Source organism: Dendropsophus ebraccatus, chromosome 8, assembly GCF_027789765.1.
Source record: "Dendropsophus ebraccatus isolate aDenEbr1 chromosome 8, aDenEbr1.pat, whole genome shotgun sequence".
Lineage (NCBI taxonomy): Eukaryota > Metazoa > Chordata > Amphibia > Anura > Hylidae > Dendropsophus > Dendropsophus ebraccatus.
The window spans coordinates 119,930,207-119,957,508 of NC_091461.1; the positions used below are offsets into that span (position 1 = coordinate 119,930,207).

A 27,302-nucleotide genomic window follows, 5' to 3' on the forward strand; every position below is an offset into this window, starting at 1 on the left:
TGAGTCTTAAAAGATTTATACTTCTCCATATCGAGAAAGAGCTGAATAATAACAGTATTATAAAAGTGCACTGCTGCCTTGACAGACTGTGCAGCACCAGCTTGTTTTTTATATATATTGGTCACCTATTCAAGGGTTAGACTTAAAGGGGTACTCTGGCGAAAATCTTTTTCTTTTAAATCTGGTGACAGAAAGTTATATAGATTTGTACTTTACTCTTATTTAAAAATCTTCCAGTACTTATCAGCTGCAGTATGCCCTGAAGGAATTGATAGATTCTTTCCAGTCTGACACAGTGCTCTCTGCTGCCACCTCTGTCCATGTCAGGAATTGGGGATGGGGATTTGCTGCTGCTCTGGACAGATCCTGACATGGACAGAGGTGGCAGTAGAGAGCACTGTGTCAGACTGGAAAAAATACACCACTTCCTGCAGGACATACAGCAGCTGATAAGTACTGGAAGACTGGACATTTTTAAATAGAAGTAAATTACAAATCTATATAACTTTCTGAAACCTGTTGATTTGAAAGAAAAAGATTTTTGCCGGAGTACCCCTTTAAATGGGGTTGCCAAGTTATTGTTACTTTAGTATTGCGGTGTCCCACCATGGGTGTTTCGTCTTTCACACCTGTCACAAAGGCTCTTTTCTCAAAGTTAAGTGGTGATGAAGGTATTTTGTAATTTTGCCACTAGATGTCAGTGTTTTATATAAGCTCTTATGTATTGCACAGCTGAAGTGAGCAAAGTATTACTGTTTCTTATAAATTATGTACTCTTATTGTGCAATAGAGAGACTCTTCTTTTCTGACCTTTCCTTTCTCTTCTCTTCTTTGCATACATTCCTTTCCATCACTCACAGGGTCTCTTGCATACCCCTGAAGGAAGTAGTCACTTGGTGGGAGAAAGTGTAAGGCCAGTTCTACCCAGATTCTCGTGGGAGGAGGACACACAGAGCAGACGTCTCTGCTGTAACCAAGCTAGGGCCTAGCTCTGCCAGGACCCCTGTCCGGGACAAGCTTAGTTTTGGTCTGAGTCTAAGAGACACGTGTATGGAGCAACCAGAGACACTCAGTTTCTCCAGTCTATCCACTATTTCCACTATGCAGTGCTAAACACTACAAGAGCTAGAAAGTGCAAAATGCAGGGCAGTATCCTGATACACAGAGGAACTAGCCTGGATAGAACAAAGATACCAGAAGGTATACGTATTCTATCTCGCAGTGCAGGTGACACGGGGCACCCTTGGACACTTAGCTTCACCCAGGTAACCATGGCTGGGGCTTGTATCACCCTATTAGGATGGGAAACTCTATACTGTAGGGTAGAAGGTGGTCAGACACTAGTCTAAACTTGGGTACAAGTATCACTCTACTCTAAACTCTACAAGCACCACTACACCTACTTCCACTATATTCAGCACTTCAAAGTATCTCTGCAGCACAGACCCAGTTGAGCACTATTACCTGTACAAAGATTATCCATTTGCTGCCAAAGTGTTTTGTATTATTCAGAGACTGCACAATAAAGCTGTTTTATTTTTAAATCACTGGGACTCAGTCATCTTTACATCAACACCTATACACACTAGCCGCACACCTTGGGTTATTTTCCCCTTAATGTGGGTGGCGGCACAGATAGTCTGGGTGGATCAATTGCCACTCAGGCCCAAGGGACCCATCACAATCCGGTACGTCACTGACCATTTCAGGGGGATACAGCCAGCCACTCTACAAAGCAGGTACCAACATCACACCTGTGTGCAGGACTAGCACTGGCATCATGACATTACCACCTTTGGCTGAGCTTTATCATACCACTGATAACATCACTCCCAGTGGTCACCACAGTATGAGTATGGACAAGTATGAGATTATGGGGGTCCATCCTCAGCACTCGGATATCTCTGACAACTTTCTAAAGAATGAATGGAGCAGCGAGTCCGGCATCGACCCATGGCTCCATTCAAAACAAAGGAGCCTGGGTGCCGTTCTAGAGGACCCTGGGGGCCATACAGTCGGACGTCTAGGATCTCATACTTGTTCTCTATCCTGTGAAAAGGGGACAAGTAAAAATAGCTTGACAAAGAGTATATTACCTATTTAGCCACATGGGGGCGTTAGCTGCTTGTATGGATAGGAGTGTCAGATGGGTAAGGCTAGCAATATTTACTCATGTGATTGTCACTCTAAATGTGTTCACTGTCATCTCACTTGTCATTGTCTACATGTACAGTATGACTTAAAGGGGTTTTCATGTTGATGAGTAGTGTTGAGCAAATTTGCCAAACTGTTCGTCAACGTTTTTCGAATCTGAAGGCTTAGCATTTGACTCCAGGTGGCTGGAGAAGTTGGATGCCGTCCTAGGGAGTCCTGGAAAACATGGAAACAGTTATAGGCCTTAAGTTGTATCCATGTTTTTCTGGCAGCCCTAGGGCGATGTCCAACTTCTCCAGCCACCAGGAGTCAAGTGCCAAGTGTTCGGGCTCAAAAAATGTTGCAGAACCCAAAGAGTTCGGCATCTCCGCTCAACACTATTGATCAGCTATCCACAGGATAGATCATAAGTCACTGATCAGTGGGGTGCTGACACCAGGTGCCCTCCACCAATCAGCTGTTCAGCATCTGGACTATCAAGTAAACTGGGCAGGAAGCAGTTGTCTCCATTCACTGTGTAGTGTCCGGACCTGTTACTGCAGCTCAGGTCTTTTTGCCTGGTTTTAGTGCTTTGCGGTTTGCAGCCTGCCTAGTATCTCATAGGGAACCACTACACAATGAATAGAGGCAAACTCTGTTCACCGTAAAGTGTGGGCGCCATGACGCCTAATTGTAAATTGGTACTTTCTATTATATAGAAAAAACTTTTCAGCAGTCTCTAGCAAAACATTACAATTAGAGATGAGCGAACCTAGAGCATGCTCGAGTCCATCCAAACCCGGTTGTTGGCTTTTAAATAGTGGTGGCTGCTTAAGTTGGACAAAGCTCTAAGGTTGTCTGGAAAACATGGATACAGCCAATGACTATATCCATGTTTTCCACATAGCCTTAGGGCTTTATCCAAGTTCAGCAGCCACCGCTAATCAAATGCTGAAAGTTCGGGTTCGGATCGACTCGAGCTGCTCCAGGTTCCATCATCTCTAGTTACAATGAAATGTGACACAATAGATGATGGTCTCATTGCACGCTGTCACAGATCATGCCTAGAAAACCTTTCCATAGAAGGCAACATGTTCCCTCCAGTCTATTTTTTCTTATGGTCATGCATCTGCAGTAAAGCATCTCCCAATATGCTGTTACAGGGAAACTATCAGCAGAATCTAACCTGCTAATATGTCCCTATTGCACAGGAGACACCGAGGATGAAGGTATATCTCTTATCATCATCCTCAACGCCATCCCGTTTGCTCCACGTTCCGGTGAGACTGTTCGGAGCAATGGGGCACACATTAGGAGTACTGCCCATCCTCATAGCACCGATCTGGCCCGGTCCAATGATTATAATTAGAAAGGGAGAGGTGCTATAGAAGAGGGCCGGATCAGTGCTATGGGGGTGGGCAGTGCTCATAACGGGTGCCCCAGTGCTCCTAACAGTCTCACTGGAACGTGGATCAAACTCCTAACTGCACTGGAACTGCGCCCAGGGCGATGCTAAGAAACATACCTTCCTCCTCGGGTCTCCTGTGCAATAGGGACATAGCAGGTTAGATTTGTCTAACTTGCTGATAGTTCCCCTTTAACAGAGCGGAACAGAAGCTCAGGCAATATGGCCGCCTTCATAATAAAAGTACCAAAAAAAAATCTGAAAAAAATCAGAAAATACAAACAGATTAGGAAGACAAATCTGCCTCTAGTCGGTGTGTGCTTTCTAGCAATAAAAACTGTGATAAGTCGTAAGGAACCCAATTAATCTGAGATAATAGAATCATTTAAAAAAAAAAAAAAATCGGAAAAATTCCACATGTGAATCGTTTGGCTCATTTTTTTCCCGACTTCTTTGCATCCATCACTTGCGGCCTATGAATGATGGTATCGAGCAGCCACCAGACCACGCCCGGTTATTTGTCTTAGCTAAAGATTTAATTCCATTGATTATACATTCTATTTTCCTGAGAGCCACTTGCCTGGATGAGCAGGTGGTGTTTGCAATTCCCATTTAACTGATATATTAGCCATGTTTTGCACGCCATCGGCAGGCAATATTCATCAATTTAGTGCGAGATGACAGAGAAAATCACTCACTGCATAACTGTGAGGACGAAGCAAGATAAACACACAATGTGAGAAATAATGATCACTAAAGGAGAACAAGAACAAAGAGCTAAACTGCCAGGAGGCCTGTCGCGTGTGCGCCACATAATCTGCAATCAATAGGACTGGAGCGTTCACCCAGGACGACAAGAGTTAAAGGCACAAGTCAATTAAAGGGCATCTTCATTTAAAATTTAGTTTAGGAAGATTATTAAGAAGCTGGTGGTGGTGATGGGAAGGGGGGTATCAAACATAGTGCAGAGGGAAAGTGAGCATTCGCCCATAGCAGCCATCAGCATCACAGTCCGGTTTGTTGATCCTTTGAAAAAAAAAAAAATGAGAGGGAAGGACAACATTTCCATAGTTCTTTTAGGGTCTGAATTAGTTAAATTGGCCATTGGATTAGAAAGTGTTAAAAAGTCTGAGCCCTTCTAGGACTGTATCTAACACTTTCACACCAAGGTAGCACAATGCCTGACCTCCAAACCGTCTTACACGAAACACATCAGTATGTGAACAAAATCAGGGAGATAACTGTCAGCCGCGGTTGAGGTGTTCTAAGATTTAAGGCCCTATTACGCGGAAAGATTATCGGCCGTTTCGGCAGATAATCGTCTGGTGTAGTAGAAGGCAACGATGGACGATGTCGGCTGATCGTTGCTGTCGTTTGTCTTTCAACATGTTGAAAGACAAATGACAATGATAGCAGCGATCTGCTGCCATGGCACCGCGGAATAGGAGCGGTGGATCTAGCGATCACCTGGGCAGCCCCCCCCCCCCCCCGCACCTCCTTGCAGCCCCTCCTGCACTTACCCACTGGCTGCCAACGTGTGGAATAGCGCCAGCAGCTGGTGGGGAACGAGGAGCAAACAGGTGCTGACATAGCTCATCTGCTCCCCACAGTTGCCCCGTGTAATAGGGGCTTTAGGTTACAGGAGCAGGGATTTCTGTCAAAATAATGGGAATATCTGCTCTAAACAGGTGTTTCCCGCAGCAGAAAGGGAAAGGCAGGAGCAGGGGCGTGTGTTTGAATTTGTTTCGTTCCGCCTTTCCCGCTGCTTCTCCCCGTTGCAGGGAACAGCTCCTCCAGCCTTCCCTAGCTTAAGGAACCCTCTGTGCCGCCGGTGTCCAGCAGCGCTCCACACGGCTCATCCTGCAGCCACCGGTCAACGTTTTTTCTACGCTGACGCTGCTTCTCCCCGCTGTGGAGGGCAAGGCCATCTGCGACCCGGAGGAGGGTTCCATGAACTAAGGCAGGCTGGAGGAGCTGTTCCCTATGGCAGGAAGAAGCAGCGACAGCCCCCTGCCCCTGGTGCAGCTCCCACCACTCTGTCCTGTAAATACTTGGTGCTGGCCAGTTTGAATTTGGTGCTGAGTTCTAACAGCGTACGGCAAGTTCACTTCTGCCTCTCAGCCACGGAGAATGCCGTTTAGATTGGGGATTTCCATCATAATGACGGGAATCACCGCTCCTTTACAGCAAGTAGTAGTGAAAGATTCACCGCTTCTTACTCATAGTCTTTACACTCTGTTGGCCGGGCGCGCTGCACCTGACCCATGGAGTGTTAAAAACAAAAAGTAAAAAAAACACATTTACGTTGTTTGCTATGGGAACACACAGCTCGATTCTTGAATTGCTCGGTTCTGGAACAGCCTTCTAGAGCTGACAGTGTTTGAGAACGGAGATAATACTATATTTTGAGCAATCTGCTTAAAGTGAACCCCAAAATGGGGAGTGAAATGGGCTGCTATGCACTTCCTAACCTCTGTTCTCCTGAGGGCGGGGGGACCCCGGCTTATCAAAACTTTTTTCATTATAGGCCTTTTAAAAAACCCAAAGCCTAGCTTATCACTGGAACTCAACAAGGAGAATCAATATCTTCTGAAATAAGTTACATACAGCATCTTACACAGTCAAAAAGAATGCAAACAGCACCATAGATCCTAGCATCTGGACCCCTCTATGAAGGAAGTAGGATACCTAGATCGTATACAGCCTTATCCTGGGTATGTTGTACTCACCTGTATCATGTTAGGCTGTGTTAGTTGTAGCGGCCGTTATTAGGGCTGCTTCCATGTGAATAATACTTATCAATATAATTTCTGGGCTTCTGATTATCCAGACTGATGATTAAATGAACAAATGGGAATTACTAAAAAATCTGAAGCCATATTATCATCATTCCTGGATATTGGAGAGCTTTTTTTTTTTTTTTTCCATACAGGAACCGCCAGATTGGATTTTTATATCTGCTTAGAGGACATGTAAACTTAGATTTTTCATATATCTATATGTTTTCATCCACGTTCCATTAACTTCTACTGAATAAAAAAAACACATCAGCATCGGTCCAGAATTTATCCCGCCCCCCCCCCCCCAATCCAAAACAGAAACGTATCCCTTGTTTGCTAAAAAGATCACTTTTTTTCAACTTGGACTTGAAATGTGTTTAACTAAGCTGAATGATATATACATTAAGCTGTTACAGAAGGATCAACCAATTCTACATCTGTAATGTTCAAAACGCAGGAACTACAATTGTAAGCAGGTATTGCATCATTCCTCACTGGTCTGTTGGCACCAAAGACCCACGAGACGCCATTCTTCATACGTCATGCAGGTGCCAGAAACCTTTCCATCTATTTTAAAGATTTCACCATAGGAGGAATAATGTAAGGAAGTAAGATGCTTTGGTCACATGATGCCTCACCACCAAAGAGAATAGCAGCTAGTCCTGCTAACCGAGGAAGAGGTGGACATAAACCATGCTGAACCTGACCTCTGCCCACTGCACATGTTTGCTAGCTCAGCTCTTGCTAGTCAGACAGTTTAGTCATTTAATAAGCCATAAGCTTACTCATTACTCTTTGTGACAGCGTATACAGGAAGAGACAGACAAGGAGACAAAGGAGATATTCCATGGCAAGTTCCTCTTTAAGTTCTCATGTAGATCTACCTTTTCATCTGCAATAGTGAAGTCCAAGGAGAAGATCTTTCATCCTGCTACAAGCATTTCACTACTCCAGTATTGGCTGTGAGGATATGTTCTACATTCTACAACAAACTTATTCTCTAGCCCAGGGTTGAAGAATTTGTTCAAGGGTCTCCTGGCATTGCTGTATTATTATTAGGCCTCCAGACGTAGATGGTGTTGATTGTCTTCCATGTTTGTGATCATGCTCCTGCACGTGTTGATTCGTATTTCATGTGACTATAGAGATCCTCGTAAGCAGAGTCTAGTCTAATGGGTCTGACTTCCTAAAAGAAAGTGAATAAATGTTCTTACTCCTAAGCATACAACTTGTATCTCCCTTGTGCAATTTGTGAATGTATGTTTAATGGATTTTGCTAAATAACTATAATTTTTTTTTACAGAATCAGTCGGTATCAGAAGCCAATCACCTACACTTTGCATGACTGAAAAGGAGAGTGTGGGGTATACAGGGTATGCCATGAGATGTATACAATGGACTAATGTACCCAGAAGGCACTGCACTATATCATCTGCTGCAACCCCTCATGCTCACCTTTAGATCAGGGTCCCTAACCACTGGTCCACAAACTGGGACTGGGTCGCAGATGGGTTCAGTGTCGGTGCGCTGCACCAGCGCTACAGCATACTGTGCGGTTAATGGTCCTGTGTAAATCCAGTGCCTGGCGGAAAATTTTTTGGGGCTGCTGCTTTAGATTATGATAATTGAGGCCTAAATGTAAGTTCTTTATAGGGAGCCCATCCACCATAAGCCATTTATTATAGTGGAAGCGGAACCCTGACCCAGATAGAAGGCTTGGCTGCTCCTCAGCGTCCTCTATGGTTATTCCCTTGACTCATTGTCCTATGAATATATTCAATATAAAATCAGCATAATGACAGCAGAACAACCTGCTCGCTTACATATTATCTTTTTTCCCCAATATATAAATAAATTGTCTTTACATTTTCTTTTCTAATATTGCATACTGACACGCTCCAGCGGTTTTCAATTTCAGTGAAATACTGATGTAAACAGTTTTGCTGGGTTTGTTAGATACGGTCACAATTACTCATTTTATAACAATTGACTTCTAATGGCAATCAGTGGCCTCCAGCACGAGGCGTCTCTCCCCAAAATGGGAATTATACCTTACGGTGACAAAACCGGAGTCATCTAACGCCGGCGCGCTTCATATTTATTCCTGGAAGTTAACGGCAAGCCTTATGATCTTCAGGGTGTAGATTTACAATCCTGTTTTATGAGTCTGTAGCTGTCACAGTAAAGATGTTGCAGATGTATATTTTTCATGGAGGCGGAAAGACGATGAATAAAGGAAGAAAAAAAATAGATAAAAAATGTTAAAAATGCAAGTGATCCGCCCCGGTGAAAACACTGTAAGGCTTAAAGGGAATGTAGAACCTGGATTTGTTTTACTGATTAAAGACAGAAACATTATATAATTTTTTTTTATAATTGTAATGTTTCTACTTTTCTTTTTTTTTATATACCTAATTATCAGGGTAGCCATCTTACCTAAGCTGTTTGTAACAGTATTTAATGGCATGCTTTACATGAAGGCTCATGGATATAGACACAATGAATCTCCAGACCCTATTCTTTGTATGGGGCACATTTGTAAGTATGCTCTGTACCTCTGTGACCTGTGAAGAGTGAATATTTTCCAAATCATGCAGAATTGAGCTATTATCGCTCTGTGTAATAAATACAACGATCGGTGGAGGAATGAGCCGCGGACGACACTTCCGAACCCATCTCTGCAGTGACAGGCCGCTTACCCATCCACACTTAACCACACTGATGAGGGGCAACACCCCGAAACAGCTGTATTTGGATGGATTCCCTTGACATTCCATTGACTTATAGGGCCACTTAATATGGTGGTTTTGGTGGTTTCCTTACAGGAGCCACCCCTTGGCCGGGTCCTTCCCGGAGGGATATCTTGCTAGTCCTGTGTTTCAAGACTCTTTGATGAGGCTCCACGGGCTCTTCTTTTGCATATTCATGTTTCCCAGGGGGCAATGCACCTAGGACTTCACTGCTTTGAGCGCTTTCACTGGCAGCCGGCGGTGTTGTCGTTTGGCCGGTCTCCCTGAGATCAGCGATCTGTTTCTCTTATGGCTTACCCATTTAAGCATAGCATCTTTATTACTTTTCTATATATCAAATCCCCATTTAAGGCAAGGGCTGCACAGACATTGCTAACAATGTCCGTGCAGGCCTTGCCGCATGATCATTGAGCTGTCTAATAGGCTCTAGAAGATCAGCGCTCGCTTACCCGGCTCATCTGGCCATGTAATATGACCCTTAGGTTTCTACTAGATGGGGCGGATGACGGCCTGATCAATAATGTAAACAAGCACCAATTTGCTAGATCAGTGCTCGTTTACTGAGCCTATTACACAGCTCGATAATTGTTTGCCAAGGGCTACACGGATATCATTTGCGATGTCCATGTAGTCTTTGCCCTAAACTGTTAATACATTACCTTTCCACGCTCTCGATCTCCTCCTGCCCTCACGGCTGCAGCTTCTGAGCTGTTTCTAAGCTGTTAGGACACTTAGCCAATCACTTGCCCGAACCACCAAAGATTTTGGTGTCAGACCATTTGATGCGATCAGTTAATGATCGTTGTCTCTATTACACAGAACGATAATCGTCCAGATACGTGTAATAGGGCACATTCTAACCAGCAACACCAGGAGATGTATAAGACATCTAATAACAATAGATGATTATTGGAGCTTAGTCCTGCAAGGGTCACAGAGCATGCCAAGTTCCTACTGACACTACTTATTTATTCTTGCTATGGAAGGTTCACAGAGATACAACAAATAGACGTAAGTGGTCTATCGTAGCAATGGGCCAACAACGTCTATCCTGAGACCGCCTCCTTCAGGTTAATGGTCATCGCCAAGGCACCAGTAGCCTATCTTCTCTCCGATGTAGGTATACCACTCAAAATCCTAATTTTATTTGTAATGGTGCGTTTACACAGACAGATTTATCTGACAGATCTTTAAAGCCAAAACCAGGAACAGACTATAAAACAGGGATCAGGTCATAAAGGAAAGACTGAGATCTATCCTCTTTTCAAATCCATTCCTGGCTTTGGCTTCCAAAATCTGTCAGATAAATCTTTCTGTGTAAACGCACCCTAAGAATTTGTAATATGTCTACGTTTACTGGGTTAAGTATTTAGATAAAAGACAATGACTTCCCATTTCATGTAGCCAGAGTCTTCGGCATGAAATGCCGATATTTTATTTTCATTAACTTCTGGTTGCTTCTGTTTTAATGCCTTGAGGCTTTGATTAATGCGGAATAATTGAACATCTTGCGGGAAAGATAAAGTTCCAAAAGATCGATTGCACCTGGCAAATACACAGGATGACAGCAGGAGACTCACAAACACTCATCCACATCCAGGGCTTCTCAGCCAGCACAGTCTGCCATTGGATGGGAATTATGGACGGTGCTCGTGGACCGTTAAATAGACCCCAGAGATACATAGATTGGCCAATGAAGAAATTTATAAGACATCAGAGGAAATATATGATAGTTATGTCTTTCCAGTTTGACCGGTCATAAATACAGCCCAGAAATGCCCTTACCACCCATTTTACTCAAATATCATCCAGGTAAACATAATATAGACCAACCTGCCCTATAGAATGAGTATGGAAAGGCAAATGGCTATACTTTCCTCTGTTATCTATGTGCACAATACTTTTGCAGGTTATGGAAGCCAGCTTGAACTCTTTACTTAAAGTGTCACTGTCGTTTATTTATTTATTCATTTATTTTGCAGAAATCAATAGTAAAGGCGATTTTACGAAACTTTGTAATTGGGTCTATTAGCCAAAAAATGCATTGTTATCATAAAAAAGCATATGAAGCTCTCCCCCCCTGTCTTCATTGTTTTCTATGGAGAGGGTGGAGGGAGATGAGGCACCAAAACAGGACAACAAAGAGTTAATTTACAGCTACATCACGAGGCTATATCTGAAGTCAGCACTGACCTCTCTGACCTCTGAATATTGGCTTTCACACAGCTCCTGCTGTATAACCTTTGTTCTCTGCTCTCTGCTGGCGACTAATCTCCCTCCTCCCCCTCCCCTCTCCATAGATTACACTGGGTTCGACTGATGTAAAAGAGTCGAGATTTCCTGATAATGAGCATTGAATGAAAGAGAGGAGGGAGGGGGAGGGGGGGGGGGACATGGGGAAAGTCTTTTTGAATGCAGATAATGGCAGATTTGCCTAATAAACCCAATTACAAAGTTTCTTAAAATCGCCCGTACTATTGATTTCTGCAAAAAAAAAAAAAAACAACAAAAAAAAAACATGACAGTGACACTTTAAGTGTACCTGTTGTGACTTTTCAGGATAAGCTGCCATATGTGTGCATTATATCTGGCCACCATGTATCTTATTTTATGTTTTTCTCCAGATATCTGCTCCCCAAGATAAATCTAGAATTTTCCCTTCTCCCAGAGCTGGTTACTGCAGCTTTAAGAGGTTGTCCAGGAAAAATTAACTTGTCCCCAATGCACAGGATAGGTGACAAGTAAGAAATGGTGGAAAGTCCGACCTCTGTCCCCCCCCGCCGATCTCCGTATGGAGCTGCCCGAAAGAGACAAGATGGAAGAGTGCTTACTCGGCTCTTTCCGGCGGCTTCATAGGAATTAATAGAGCCGCGGATCACCAGCTGTACCCGTGGCTTTATTCATAACAAAGATGCCGGGGGCCCCGATATTGAGATCGGCGCGGGGTTTGGAGGTCGAACCCCCTGCAATCTCTTACTTGTCCCCGTCCTGTGGATAGGGAACAATTTGATTTTCCCTGGACAACTTCTTCAATGTCTATGGTATCTTTACACACAGAGGAGAAGAACCTGCACTGACTTTATGTACAGCCAATAAAACAACAGCAGCAGCAGCAGCATGGAAGCCATGATAAAGCTGCAGTGGACAGTCTAAACCGTATATAATGTCCTGGGGGTGAGATCTCTTATAGAACTGTCTCTTGGCTCTTGCTTATTCTCTCTCTCTCTCTCTTTCTGCCTGTGCACTCCCTCTCCCAACTCCCTCCTCTCCCTCCATAGAGTTCCCTTGCTTGTAACTTGATCCCTAAGAAAGCTACAGGATGAGACTAAGCTGGTTTTTCCTAGTAGAAGACAGTTTAGTAGAGATTGAAGTCAGAAGATGCTTAAAAACAAGAGAAGGAAACCTTTTTGTCTGATAAGATATATTACAAAGTTTATTATATTTGCTTGTACTATTTTTCCATACAAGGTTAGGTGAGATGACAGGCCTTAACTTACTTAAAAGTGTTGTCTGCTTAGACACATTTTATATTTTTTTGTTAAAAGAGTCCCCGTACAATGAATCACGGGGTACCCCACTGCTGGGACAATGCCCTAAACTTTACACGCTTCTTTAAACATTATCTGCATATTCTATGTCAGTGACAAGCGCTTTAGTTACTGTATATGTATCTGTGCATCTCCAGATGCTTGTGTGACCATAGTTATATCCGGTGTCCTTCTTTTCCCAAGGTCATGCTCAGAGGGGTCAGGAACCTGGAGCTTTTCGGGTTGGTTTTCATATGGTTAAACTAATTTACTTGCCTCTGAGCCTGAAGGTACACGTTGGTCACGATGATGTTCGGCTTTGCAAGGTTAACGCATCAAATTGGATTTTTTTTGTTACCCAGTACAGTCATTTTGATGTTAAAGAAATAAAAATCTCTGGTGACCACATTTTTCTCCATGTCACAGCCGGACGCAGGGGTAGCTAGCCCAAGATCACTCCACATTAGTCTTTATTAGCTGTCCATGTCAAGCTAAGCAGCTGACTCTCATTGACGCAAAGAGAAGCCCCTCTCCACCTGCAGGTAGCAAATATAATTATTATACTGAACCCACTTTAGCTTCAGCTGTCCAGGCATGATGGGAATTGTAGTTTTGCAACAGCTGGAGGGTTTGCTGGTTCGACACCTGTTACATAGGGTATCATGTTATTGAGACCCAGAAAAAGGTCAGAGCCTAAGGCTGTGTTCACACAGAGGACTTGAAGAGGAAAGTTTTCTGCTTGAAACTTCCTCTTCTTCAGCTCGGACGGAATAGGTGCGGAATTGGAGCAGAAAGTAGAAATTCAAAGCCCAATGACGCCTCTCTCCGGGCAGAAAACAGATCTGCAGCGGAATATTCCGTGCGTAAATTCTGCTGCGAGAACAACAGAGCGGAAATCCCATTAAACACAATGGGACATTGCTCTGTACTTATTTTACTGGCTGAATTTCAAGTGGAATATGTGTAAAATTAAGCGCGGCTTAACATCGGAATTCCTCAGTGTGAACATACCCTAATGGTCCATAGACAAACGATGATTGAGAACATGCTGAAAGACTACAGCCAACAATTTATCGCTAATCGCTTGATCGTTACTAGAGTTTACAAGAATATATCGCTATTGCGAATTTCTTATCGATAATTGCTTTGTCTAAACGGACCATAACAGAGCATGACAATGTAGGAGCTATGGGTCTCCACCAAGCACCATACTCTTACTAAGATGTCTATTTCTCCAGGTTATGCTGCCCATCATTTTGTTTTTCCTGAACTACCCCTTTAAATATCAAGAACACTACAGAATGAGGAGAAAATGTCCATGAAGAATAGAATCTAATGATCACTAGACTTCCCGTTTGTAGACTCGTAAACTATTCTTGACATTGTATAAAGTCATCCTATCTACTTGAGGCTATGTTCACACAACGTATGTTTCCGTAAAACCGCTGCTGTTGTACAACGGCCGTGATTATTACGAAAATATACGTGCCTTTGTTGCCTATGGGATCCCGGCCGGAGCGTATACACATGGTATACACTCCAGCTGGGATCTCTGACATGTCAGTTTTCTGCGGCCACTATTCATTGAAGTCAGTCAGTGCACACAGTGGAGCGAGCAGATCTGCAAATCAGTTGTTTGCGGCGCCGCGAGAGATCCCGGCCGTATTGTATACTATGTCTATACACTCCGGCCGGGATCCCATAGAAGGAAAGGTAATGTACATTATCGTAATAATGTACAACGGCCGTGATTTTACGAAGATATACATTGTGTTAACATAGCCTTAGCCTGCACATTCATTTGACCAATGTTCCCCTGTATCATAGAGAGTATGGTCAATGTTTACTACAGTATATAGAGTCCGAGCTGTATCCAATCAATACCAGGAGCACAAAGCATTTACAAGGCACAAAACCCTCATAAATGTCCATCGGTTATTACGTGTCTGGAATATTCCATAGGGCGTCATGGTGTGGAGGATCCTACCTCCAGATCGGCACTAATAAAGTTCTGACCGGTTCTGTTGGACGTCCACACCGTCCCCGCTCACTGTACGGAGGACTCCTACTTGGACAATCACATTTTGTTTTCATACAGATTAGCAGTACGGGAACGTTCTTTTGTTTTAGGCGATTACACGGTTGCCAAGGAAACTATTAATGGGAATTAATATAAGTGTAAATTAAGGACAGAAGGCTCCTTTAATGGTAATTTTCCGTCTATATAGAGAAATGTCTGCAGAAAAACCTTTTGTTCCTTTGGATAATTTAAGCTTTGCTGGGAGTTTTAATGCAGGATTTTTTTTCAACACCTACTGTACAGATGCAATAACGGCCACAATGCGGCATCCGGGACTGGGAGGGTTAATCTTTGTATGGGAAAGAGATAGACATGTTTGTTCCAGGATACTGTAGATACCAGAGACGAGCGAATCTTGAGCATGCACGGGTCTGTCCAAACCTGAGCGTGCCGCATTTGATTAGCTGTGGCTCAAGAAGCTCTGGACAGTTCCTGACATGGACAGAGGTGGCAGCAGAGAGCGCTGTGTAAGACTGAAAAGAATACACCACTTCCTGCAGGACATACAGCAGCTGATAAGGACTGAAAGACTGGAGATTTTTTAATAGTTTAATTAATTTTTTAATTCTCCCGCATCAGAATTCCCCACTGCACACAATGGAGCATGCGGCCGGAGCCGCACGCTCCATTGTGTGAACTGACAGGCTTTTCTGCAATTGCTATTCATTGAATAGCTGACGCAAAAAACTGACATGTCAGTTTCTTGCGGCACCGCTATTGCTCCCAGCCGGAGTGTATACTATGTTGTTACAATGGCCGTGATTATTGTGAAACTTATGCAGTGGAAACATGGCCTAAGACTGGAAAGAATACACCACTTCCTGCAGGACATACAGCAGCTGATAAGTACTGGAAGACCAAAGATTTTTTAATAGAAGTAAATTACAAATCCATGGCACTTTCTGGCACCGGTTGTTTTTAAAAAAAAATGTTTTTTTGTTTTTCCTGAACTACCCCTTTAAATATCAAGAACACTACAGAATGGAGCCAATGCAATAAATAGTTTAATGATATTCTCATCTTATTGGCTGCCAGGTGACGGCCCAGGGACTATATAGCTTTCTGGTGACTATGGTCCTGGGATCATTCAGTAACGCAGCCATGTATTAACGTGATTGATTTCGTCCTTCTCATTTCCTCTTGACTAATCAGGAGTAATAGCTGATTGTTTGCTATAGGTTATCTGAGTAAGCAAAACTGATACAATAGATCAATAATCTGAGCCAAGAATCTAAGATCAAATGTTAACTGCAACACTTACCGACTAATGGAGGCCAAGAAATGCAATGTAATGCGGGCAGATTGATATCTCTCTGTTTCAGCCTGGTAGCCTCTAGGCAGCTGTCGATTCTTGGCAATGTCATCTCTGACAGAGGAGGATTTGTAGATCAAGATTTATTCTCAGACCTGGATCTCATTTGTCTGGATAGAAACCCCGGACCTGTCATCCTCAAGTAAAGCAGCGCTGATGTCTTTAAAAAAAGAGTCAAATACGGACGCGTCTAGATGACTGAATGCTGCGAGCCGTATGGAGCTAATGGCATTATGTTTTCTATTATTTTCCATAGCGGAGTCCTCGATGTATTCTCGAGATGTCCCCCCCCCCCCCCAGGTATATATACAGAATACATCCTACTATTCACCTGCTATAATATTTTAAAAAGTGGCAATGCAACAACAAAAAAAGACCCTGATTTGTTCTCAAATGTTAAAGGGAATCTGTCACTAGGTCTTTGGTGCCTTAAAGGGCTACTCCACTCAAATATAACTTTTGATATGTTGCTGCCCATTGTGAGACTAACAATTCCTTCCATACTTGTTATTATCTATTCAGTCTCCTTCCCCCAGTTCTCAGCTGCTGCTTTCTGCTGAAGACACAAAAATCTGTGTGTGAGCTTTTCTCTCTGTCTCCCCCTCCTTTCTGAGACGGTAGATGTAAACAAGTCCCTGACTGACTTTATCTGCAACATTGTAGCTTCTATGTAATGCAGCATACATAGAAGCTACAATGTTGCAGATAAAGTCAGTCAGGAACTTGTTTACATCAGCTGTCTCAGAAGGGGAAGGGGAGACAGAGAGAAAGGCTCACACACAGATTTTTGTGTCTTCAGCAGAAAGCAGCAGCTGAGAACTGGGGGAAGGAGACTGAATAGATAATAACAAGTATAGAAGGAATTTTTAGACTTACCATGGGCAGCAACGTATCACTAATTAAAGAGTACCCCTTTAATTAGTATTGAGCAAGCACTTGAATGCTTGTATACTTATTACTTGAGTATTTTTCAATGCTTGAGTGCTCGAACCCCACTGAAATCAATGGGAGACTGGAGCAGAGCGGAGGGTGCCTGGCTCATCTATTTCATTACTTCATTCTAATTTTTGGATATGACCTTGAAGGGATGTTTAAACAAAATATACAAAAATTACAACAAAAATTTACGCATATAACTGACGGCTGATCGATTGTTTGGGCACCCCGATGCTTGATCGAGCACTATGCTCGCTCAGCCCTACTCCTAACCCCTTCCTTGCCAGGCCTGTATCTGTCCACTTTGATGTAATTTCCTTCCATTTTTTTTTTCCCTTTTTCCCTCAGTCTTGATGATTCCGGTCGTCGGGCTCTGACAGTGAAGCTCTCCTTGTCTAACAACCACTGGGAGAAACATATGTTGCAATGACAGCCATCGTTCTGGCAGATGCAAAATGAATTTAAATGACTGTAAAGTAGCAGAGGAGCGTGCGTGAGCGCAGTATCTATATCTGTCAGTGTGCAGGCCAGTCTGTTTAGGTATGAAGCCGGAGCGCTCCCTGGAGAAATGTAATAATGCCGGGATATTCTGCAACAGTAAGCTGGCAGCTCTCCGGGACTGGCGCATCACAGAAGGTCGGAGAACATTACAGCTAAATGATAGGAAGCTTTTCAGCTGATATATACCATTAGGAAAGTTGCAGAATTTTGGCATGGCTGCCTGCACATTCATGGCTTGATGGAATCGGTCCGTACATCTCAGCTTTACGTACGGCCAATATGTATTAGTCCGTTTTTTTCCCACAATTTCTCTATTATGGATGGAATATTTATCCTTAGCTTTCTTGTCCATAGTAACAGCTTGTCTTTTATCCTATGGCTAGGTGAGAATAAATCGGTAATGGTGGTGGGGCACTGTTGGTACCCCTATTTATTTCACAAGAATGAAAGTCCCACATGCCCCTGTTTAAAGGGGCGCTCCAACATTTTTTTTTTTAAAACCCTTTAAGGACGGAGCCAGTTTTAATTTTTGTGCTTTCATTTTTTCCTCCTCGTATTTAAAAGGCCACTGCATAGTTACATAGTTACATAGTTACATAGCCCTTATTTTTGTGATACCAATTATACTTATTTTTTCTATAAATATGCTGCAAAACCAGAAAAAAATTATATGTGCTGTGAAATTGAAAAAAAAGGTGCGATTCCTTTTATATTAAGGGATTTCGTGTTTGCCCTATGGTAAAACTGACATGTTATCTATGTTCCTCAAGTCAGTACGATTACAACGATATGTAACTTGTGTAACTTTAATTTTATTTGATGGCTTTTAAAAAATTAAAACCTTTTATGAAAAACAAAATGGGGGACATTTATTAAGTCCGGACTTAAAAATGTCCCCGCAGATCTGAGAGTATCTGGAGATTTATGCCTCTACATAAATCCTGTGCGCACCAGTGCGTGCGCCAGGAAATCTACGCCGGCTCAGAGCTGGAGAAGGTTTCCTGAGTATTTTTGATGAATAGAGCTCACGCCGGTAGCCCTCTCTGCTTACCCTTAACGGCCGGCATTGTTAAGGGATTAATTCAACTGGTATCTGAAAGTTATCTAGATTTGTCATTTACTTCTATTTAAAGGGGTACTCCAGTTTCAGAAAATTGTATTTAAATTAAACCATCACCCAAAGATATAAACGTTTCTAATATAATGTCATTACCAATAGTCCTGGCTTCAGTGGCTTTTCTGGGCTTCAACACTAACAGGAAATGGTAAATAGGAGGACTATAAAAATTGCATTGCCCCGGCTCCTCCCTCTCTCCATAGAAAATGCATCATCCTCTGATGTCACAGGAGGTGTGGCTGGATTTTGTCTCCCACCCCCTGAGTGATTCACCATCTCTGACCAGTCTCTCCAGCCTACACCTGAGCAGTCAATGGGTAAAAGAAGCAGGTGTAGTCTGTACAGGTGTGCCAATAAGTCCTGTATTTTATCAGACTAAAGGTTTCTCTGTCAGGTGTCACACTCTGGGATGATAAATGTTGTTTTGCACTATCACCACTTGGTGTCTCACTCTCTCTTATCTCTAGGCACAGCTCAAAGAATATAAAGGGTTAACTGACCAATCACTGGCTTCGTTGCCTTACACTCACCAATCACACGCTCACATCTCATTCTTTCTAGCACTTTCCCAACCAATACGGTGGTAGTCCTGGTCACCCCTGGTGGAAGGATCTTCTTTAGTGGATGGTGATGAGAGAGGACAGACAGACAAGCAACTAGAACTCCTGCTGAAGCTTGTATCCAGGCCAGGCCTGAGGGCCAGGACCCTTGTACAGGACTCAATGCTAAGGATTATACTTCTTCTTACAAGTCTTATCTCCCTAGCCATGTTTGGCTAGTGCCAAAGGTTGTGAGGCTATGGACAAGGTGACCATCCTGTCTATGCTGGGGGTCTACTTTTCCTTCTACATCAACACTGCATAAGTCTGCAGGAGGTACTACAGGAACGTCACATAAGTCTGCAGGAGGTACTACAGGAACGTCACATAAGTCTGCAGGAGGTACTACAGGAACATCGCATAAGTCTGCAGGAGGTACTACAGGAACATCGCATAAGTCTGCAGGAGGTACTACAGGAACATCGCAAAAGTCTGCAGGAGGTACTACAACCATAAGTCCATTGCCATTCTCTTTTAAGGTGGCTAAGGCCTGCACATCTGAGAACCTTAGAACGTAGACAGGGCCCTAGTACCCAGAGCCAGCTGCAATCACTGAGCTCAAAACAAGCCTTAACCCATTCTACTCAACCAAGACCTCTTAAAGGAGAAGTCCAGCAAAAAATGTTGTTAAAGTATTGTATTGCGCCCCAAAAGTTTTACAAATCACCAATATTACACTTGTTATGAAAAATTTACATAAAGTGCTTTTTTCCCTGCACTTACTACTGCATCAAGGCTTCACTTCCTGTATAACATGGTGATGTCACATCCTGGATAACATGGTGATGTCACTTCCTGTATAACATGGTGATGTCACTTACTGGATAACATGATGATGTCACTTCCTGGATAAAATGGTGATGTCACTTCCTCGACAACATGATGATGTCACTTCCTGGATAAACATGGTGATGTCACTTTCTGGATAACATGGTGATGTCACTTCCTGGATAACATGGTGATGTCACTTCCTGGATAATATGGTGATGTCACGCCCCGACTCTCAGAGCTGTACGGGCTGTGACTGCTCTGGGAGTCGGGGCGTGACATCACCATATTATGGTTACGAAACTCACTCAGGCTCAGCAATGCTGTGCTCGATAATTTTATTGCAGTGATTCAAAAACATGCCACCCATCACCATGTTATCCAGGAAGTGACATCACCATGTTATCCAGGAAGTGACATCACCATGTTATCCTGGAAGTGACATCACCATGTTATCCAGGAAGTGATATCCCCATTCTATCCAGGAAGTGAAGCCTTGATGCAGTAGTAAGTGCAGGGAAAAAACACATTATAAGCATTTCCCTTAATAAGTGTATATTGGTGATTTCTATAACTTTTTTTTTGGGGGGGGGGGGGGGGGGGCAATACAATACTTTAATAAAAAAAATTTTGCCGGACTTCTCCTTAAACTTACTCTCCCTAAGTAACCTACTGTCTACTCTACCAGCACCAAAGCTAATACTTCTGGGTTGTCAATCGGGACAAAGGACATTGGGGGAGATTTATCAAACATGGTGTAAAGTGAAACTGGCTCAGTCGCCCCCGGCAACCAATCAGATTCCACCTTTCATTTTCCAAAGAGTCTGTGAGGAATGAAAGGTGGAATCTGATTGGTTGCCAGGGGCAACTGAGCCAGTTTCACTTTACACCATGTTTGATAAATCTCCCCCCATTGTATTTTTGTGAATATCTTCTGCACAATATTCACTTTCAAGTTGTCCCACTGCAGAGAAATCACTGCCCGCTCGTCTGTACGCTCAATATGCAAATGAGCAGAGATGGGTCCGATGTCCCTAGGAACTCACTGGAGCAGTGAGACTAAAACCACTCCGTGGGGGGACTAGCATCAGGAGCAGGACCAGCAGGAGGGGGTGAGTATATGATCGTTTATCCAGGGATCAGCTGGGTTCTGCCCCAGGTGCCGGGGAGACAGGTTCCCTTTAAGCGCTCACTCACCACTACTATAAATATGAGCACTGGGCATTAAGTTTTTTTAAAAGTTCTGCGTTCTACTTGAGGTTTTATTAGTATTATTCAATTCATCCCAAATTTACCTGATTTATTCTATTTAAGAATCTGCTGTAGGAGATTAAGGCTGGAATTTAAATATTAAAACCTTGACAGCCGGCGGAGACCAGACCGGGGCCAAAAACTTGATTCTGGCCGATGATGAAACTAAAATCCGGCACACGTTCCTTGACGTTTGTTTCTGTAATTAATGAAGCGGCTCTCTTATCTGCTTGTATTTACTTTTGCCCATGGCGATTCGGTGCAGCATAGATACGGAGCGAGCCAAAGGTTCAGCCGCAAAGCGACACGAATGAGGATCTAATTATGAAAATTCCAATACTTTCTTCTCATCAATATTTTATGATTGGGGGAAAAAACAAAAAGAAAAGATTTTCAATAGAGTTTTCACTAAGATTCTTGATTATTATTTGACTTTAAAGATGAAAAATGTCTCCAGGGTTAGAAAAAAATGATTTTTCTGAAACATCAGGTTATGATTAGCATTGCAAAGTGGGTGTGACTTCTGTAAAAAAAAAAGGGGTGTGGCTAAAATGTGATGTCCTACATCAAAAATTTGCCGGATTTTTGTGCATATTTTTGGCTTATTAGGCCGTCTAGGGGTAACAGCCCACTCAGCCAATCACTGGTCATGGCACTGGCCTGTCTCGGCCACTGACTGGCTGAACGGCTGACACCCTCACAAGAGTCCATCTTGGAAGCAGAGGCGGGATTGCTCAGCTGGGGACCCAAAGATGACATAGGAGAACATCAGGGAAGCGTGGAAAGTGGGTGGTCATATATAGCCCCCATGGGCAGCAATGTATGAAATGTTAGTTTTGAGCAGAATACTCCTTTAAAGGGAATGTGTCATCAGAAAGAACCCTAAAAATAACTTGTTTTAATCAAATTTTTATTCTAAACGGATTTAATTCCCCCCCCCCCCCATTTTCTATTTTACTATCTACGTTATAAAGTAATACGGAAATCTGGCAGTTCTTATTTTCACCACTAGGTCTGGAACCAAGCCGAGACTGTGATGGAGGATGCTGCTGTAAAGTAATCTTTACAGCATTACAGCGTCAGGTGACACTAATAGATAGCACCAGTATAAGACAATAGCACCTCCCTGTGGAATGGCCTCTTCATAGGTCACAGAGCCTGCTCAGCAATGTCTTACATTCATCTTAGATATGACAGAGTCTGTCTATTGTCTTCTACGTCCATGGGTCTTGTTGTAAAAATTGTTAAAACTATTGGCATACTCTCACACTGTCTAGTCCAAGTTTACACTGTCCAAGAACTAGATCATTTTTTATTTATTTCTCTCCCCACCCCCTACCCCCTTCCCCTTTGGTTTCTTTGATACAGTTTTCTTGGCATGGTGGGGAAAAAGGTAGGGGAGAAGGTAAGCTGTGAATGGTCTACCCACATGGTCTACAAACATTCTACCTTCAGTAGTTATACGCCGTCCCATTCTAAATCTATAGGCATTATTATGGAATTTTCCACCTTCCGTTTCTACTTTTCTTTGAAGATTAAAGATTTTGGCGTCTGTCTGTGGGAGTTTTAGCTTATTCATGTCTCCCCTGCTCCAGAGTCCAGTTGGGGTGGCGCAGAAGGTAGTCAGATAGACAACTATCTATACGTGAATACGAGTATTCTTCTCCTTCTTCTATGTCACTATTCTTCACCCTGATCCCGACAGAGTGCACGTCTACATTGGACAAGGCCCCCAAGAATGTCCCTACACCTGCACTGTACAAACCCTATCTTTCCTACTACCTCAAACTACAGACACCTGCACCTGTCCAAGTTCCGAGCCTTATTGTCTTAATTGCACTGAATTTTTCTAGTAAAAGTCACCTCTGGTTAAAGTAGTTATCCAGTGCTACAAAAACATGGCCACTTTTCCCCCTCTCTTGTCTCCAGATTGGGAGGGGTTTCAAACTCCGTTCCATTGAAGCAAATAGAGCTTAATTGTAAACCACACCGGACCTGTAGACAAGAAAGGGGGAAAAGTAGCCATGTTTTTGTAACCCTGGATAACCCCTTTAAGGGCTGGACTCTGTCGGCACCCACACCTTAGGCTGGACTCTGCACCCACACCTTAGGCTAGACTCTGCACCCACACGTTAGGCTACCCCTTTTGAAGCACAGTGCCCATGTATCCAGGGGTGGGTTACACCACTCCTAGCTAGTGAGAGAACATCGGATCGGATTGGGTTCGGATCCCAAACACGAACATAAAAAAAAAAAAAATGATCGTGATCGGTTCATGTTGGTGTTCGCGGACCATTTACGAACAAATAACAAACATACAGATTGCCTGAGTTTTGGTCTACGCACATGCGTACAGATCATCAGGTGCAAAGCGTAAATTACGCAGTTGCGTACAATCGCAAGTACGAATATGCTCGAAAATGATCGTTGTAACCATTCCGATCACTGAACAAATTTTTTGTGATTGGCGAACATGAAAAATTACTATCATGTTCGTACGAACATACAAACATTTACCAACATGGTCGCTCATCAGTACTCCTGGCCACCATGACAAGTGCCCGAGTGTTCCAGCTACAAACCACCAAGCCATGTGGTGTCAGACTGGCCCACGAGAGGACCAGAGGATCCTCCGGTGGGACCCAGCTTTAGAACCTGCACAAACACTGACCGACATGTTTCTCACTGGTTCTTCATTAGTGGGCCCCCAGGATCATTTCCTCTGGTGGGCCCCTGATACCCCAGTCCGACACAGCACCAAGCCCACCTTCTGCATAACACCCTCTACAGCACTTGTACAGTATATAATGTTGAGCAAAGCTGCCAAACTGTTTGGGCTCGGCAATGTATCCACCTTCTCTAGATGCCGGGAGTCAAATGCCGATTGTCTGGGTTCGGAGAACGTTGCCGAAGGCGAACAGTTCGACAACTGTGCTCAATGCTACTTGTATATACAGTACAACGATCTTACAATGTCGCGGAATCTGACACTCTCCCATATACTTATTTCGGCGTCCTATTTTCTTGTAATCTCGGCAGGGTTAGGAATTCTTTGTCTTTGTGGCAGGAATCAAAAAGCGAAGATAAACAAAGAGCGGAATAAAGATCTCGCTCCCAAACACCTTTCCATATATCTAGACCTGCAGCTCTCCCTTCTGTCTGCTTTTAATTTGCTTTCACAGTGCTTTGAACAAATTGAATTTGTTAATTAAAGCGGTAAAATGAAATGCTGAACATTATTGACTAGATGCTAATTACATTAGCAGAGGGATCGGTGGAAAAAGGAGCCCTTGTTTTTTATGGCCAGGACAAATCATATTAAAAGAGACAAGCGAGCAGCCTAAGCTGGAACTCTGCAGGGAAAGAAATCCTGTTTACATGTTCTGCTTTCAAATTTATCATTCAGCGTGGAGCCCTGACAATACCAGCAGAAAGTAGATTATATGGCTGCCATTTTACCTGGACGTGGTCCTGCCCTATCTGGATGTAGGCAGAAGGAGGAGACGTGGCAGGAATACATTGTTCCCAGCCGAATCTCTGATGAGAGGATGCAGAAGCGTTTAGCTGATAACAGAACGTCGGTGGGCTAAACCTATGTTAAGCTTCACAACTGTGTTACGTGCTGTACAAGAAACAGGATCAATAATCGAGAGCTATAGGATGTATGCTGATATCAATAGCGGATAATTGAAATGTATGACTTAAAGGGATAGTCCTGATTTAAAAAAAAAAATTTAAAATTCTAATCAGATGGTGGCAGCAAGAAGAGAAGAGAAGCTACCATGGAGGCAGACCACGCAGCTGCTATGGGGCCCATGGGGCAGGGATGGCACAATCTGAACAGAGGCAGTGTGCAGCTTCCTCTGCTCGCTGGGATGAACCCCCACCTCCCTCCCCCCTTGGAAAGAGACACCATCTCAGGCAGAGCACAGTGCAAGCTGGTGTCTCTGTCTGATAGGTGAGGGAGGTGGGGGTTCATCCCAGCGAGCGGAGATGCTGCTTGTCTCTGGGGGGAGGATGCGGAGCGGACTATCATGCTGGCAAGATCCCCCTACTCAAGACAGCACTCCAGTATTCCCCCCACTCTCCAACAAAAACAGCTACCAGGTCACACACAGCAGACCCCTCCCCCCAGGACAGTACACAAACAGAACCCTCCCACACACACAAATTCATTGGCCCTATACAGTTTTGTGCCATGGGGCCTCATGAATCCTAGCTACACCCCTGGGGGGCAGTAATGGTGCCTTTACACAGACAGATTATCCAGACTATACCAAGAACAGACTATAAACAGAGAACAGATTATAAAGGAAAGAATGGGATTTTTCCACATTTCACATCCATTCCTGGCTTTGGCTTTGTCAGAGAAATCTCTCTTTATAAACACACCATAAGACATACCGATCTGAAAATTATTATATATATATATATATATATATATATATATATATATATATATAAAGTCTTCCAGTACTTATCAGCTGCTGTATGTCCTGCAGGAAGTGGTGTATTCTTTTCAGTCTGACACAGTGCTCTCTGCTGCCACCTCTGTCCATGTCAGGAACTGTCCAGAGAAGAAGAGGCATACTTTGGTCGTTGGTTTTTGTTCTGGACAGCTCCCAATACAGGCAGAGGTGGCATCAGCGAGCAGTGTATTGTATTGGAAAGAATGACTATCAAAGGTGTATCCAGGCTTAGAAAAACTTTGTACAGTACCCTCGAAATAATTTCATCTCAGTTTTACAATCAGTTGTGATCCAGAGGAGACCTGGAAGCAACTGTTCAGTTTCCCTACAGTGCCCCCACAGGTAAAATAAAAGATTACATTGTGCCTATTGCTGGAGGTGATCAGCCATGTTTTTCTGACCTTATACAATCACTTTAACACTATATCTACAGTTTGAGCAATAACAATGTGGTTTATGGCGGTAGAAAACGTGATCTGGGTCCTTTGGAGTCCTCACCGGTGTGTTTATAGGAAATGAAGCCATTTCCATTTTCCATAATATCCTCTAATCAAAGCAATTTCCCTTCTTTTGTCTCGATAATTCTCCTTCTCAATTGCACACAATTCACAAATGATCTATTGACACGTCTATCGGCTTTAAATAATACCGTCTACACTTAGATTGTTCTTATTGAGAAGTCAATCAAGTGAGAGGGGCAGACGCTGCTGAGTCCCGGACCACATGATATAGAAACGCTACATTATACTACAAAAATGTTTTCTCGTTAACGTTCTCGAGATGCCATTGTAATGCTAATGTTCGGAGTTTAGCAGCTCGGGTTGCCATGGCACGTTCCCGCTGTCCACTCTGCAAAACTAATATCCGTACAGCAGTTTATTGCGGTTATTATTGTTAGGACATTTTGCAGAACAATAGAGCATAGGAGCAAAAACAGTATGACTGCAAGAAGGTTGGCGTCCGAATGGGTGTAACAATATAGGAGATTGTCCGTACTCTCCTCAAGTTGGAGCGCCAAAATAATCCAGCAATAGGAATGCATCGTACCCTGATTGCTTGATGCATTTCCAAGTGCTGAGACGCCTCCTTGCTCCCCCTTCTATCCATATACCTGCTTGGCAGTAAGCCCTGTCTCCAAATCTCGTTCCTGCTCTGTGCATACATATTGGGCACAGGTGCCAGATTTGGAGGCAGAGCTCAACGCTTCCAGTTGAATGTCAATCAAGCAGGAGGCGGAGCAAGGAGGTATTACAGCCCTCAGCACCACACCTCCTTGACACTTTTTTATTGGAGAATAAAATCATTTTTTCCATTTTTTCCACAGACAGATAAAGGAAAGCCACCATGGGGGCCATTTATTAAGTCCGGCGTTTTTTACCCTAGGCTTACAAGTGTCCCCGCAGCTCCGGAGCTCATAGGATTTATGTAGAGGCCCCCTGCCTCTACATAAATCCCGAGCGCACGGAGCCCGTCCGTGCGAATAAAATGAAATGATTTTTTTTTTTTTTTTGAAGTGCCACCGATGCTATTGGCATGCTCCTTCTTGTAGTAGTATATTGTGTTTTTCTATGCCAATCGGTTTTGAGCACTCCAGGATTTATTGTTCCATTATATTATTATTTTCCATGGTAGTGCCTTGTCTGCATTTGTAGTCGATTAAAATGAAACCTACGC

General features: G+C 43.4%; 1 protein-coding gene across 1 annotated transcript in view; it reads right to left on the reverse strand.

The window, feature by feature from the left end:
* Window positions 1-1,871: 1,871 nt before the first annotated feature.
* The window catches only part of AGBL4 (AGBL carboxypeptidase 4), a 642,192-nt gene continuing 616,761 nt past the window's right edge, over window positions 1,872-27,302 (reverse strand). The window contains exons 8-9 of the mRNA XM_069981925.1: window positions 2,289-2,370; window positions 1,872-2,049 (exon numbers count right to left, since the gene is read on the reverse strand). Of these exons, the coding sequence (XP_069838026.1) occupies window positions 1,872-2,049; window positions 2,289-2,370 (260 nt within the window). The remainder of the gene's footprint in view (window positions 2,050-2,288; window positions 2,371-27,302) is intronic.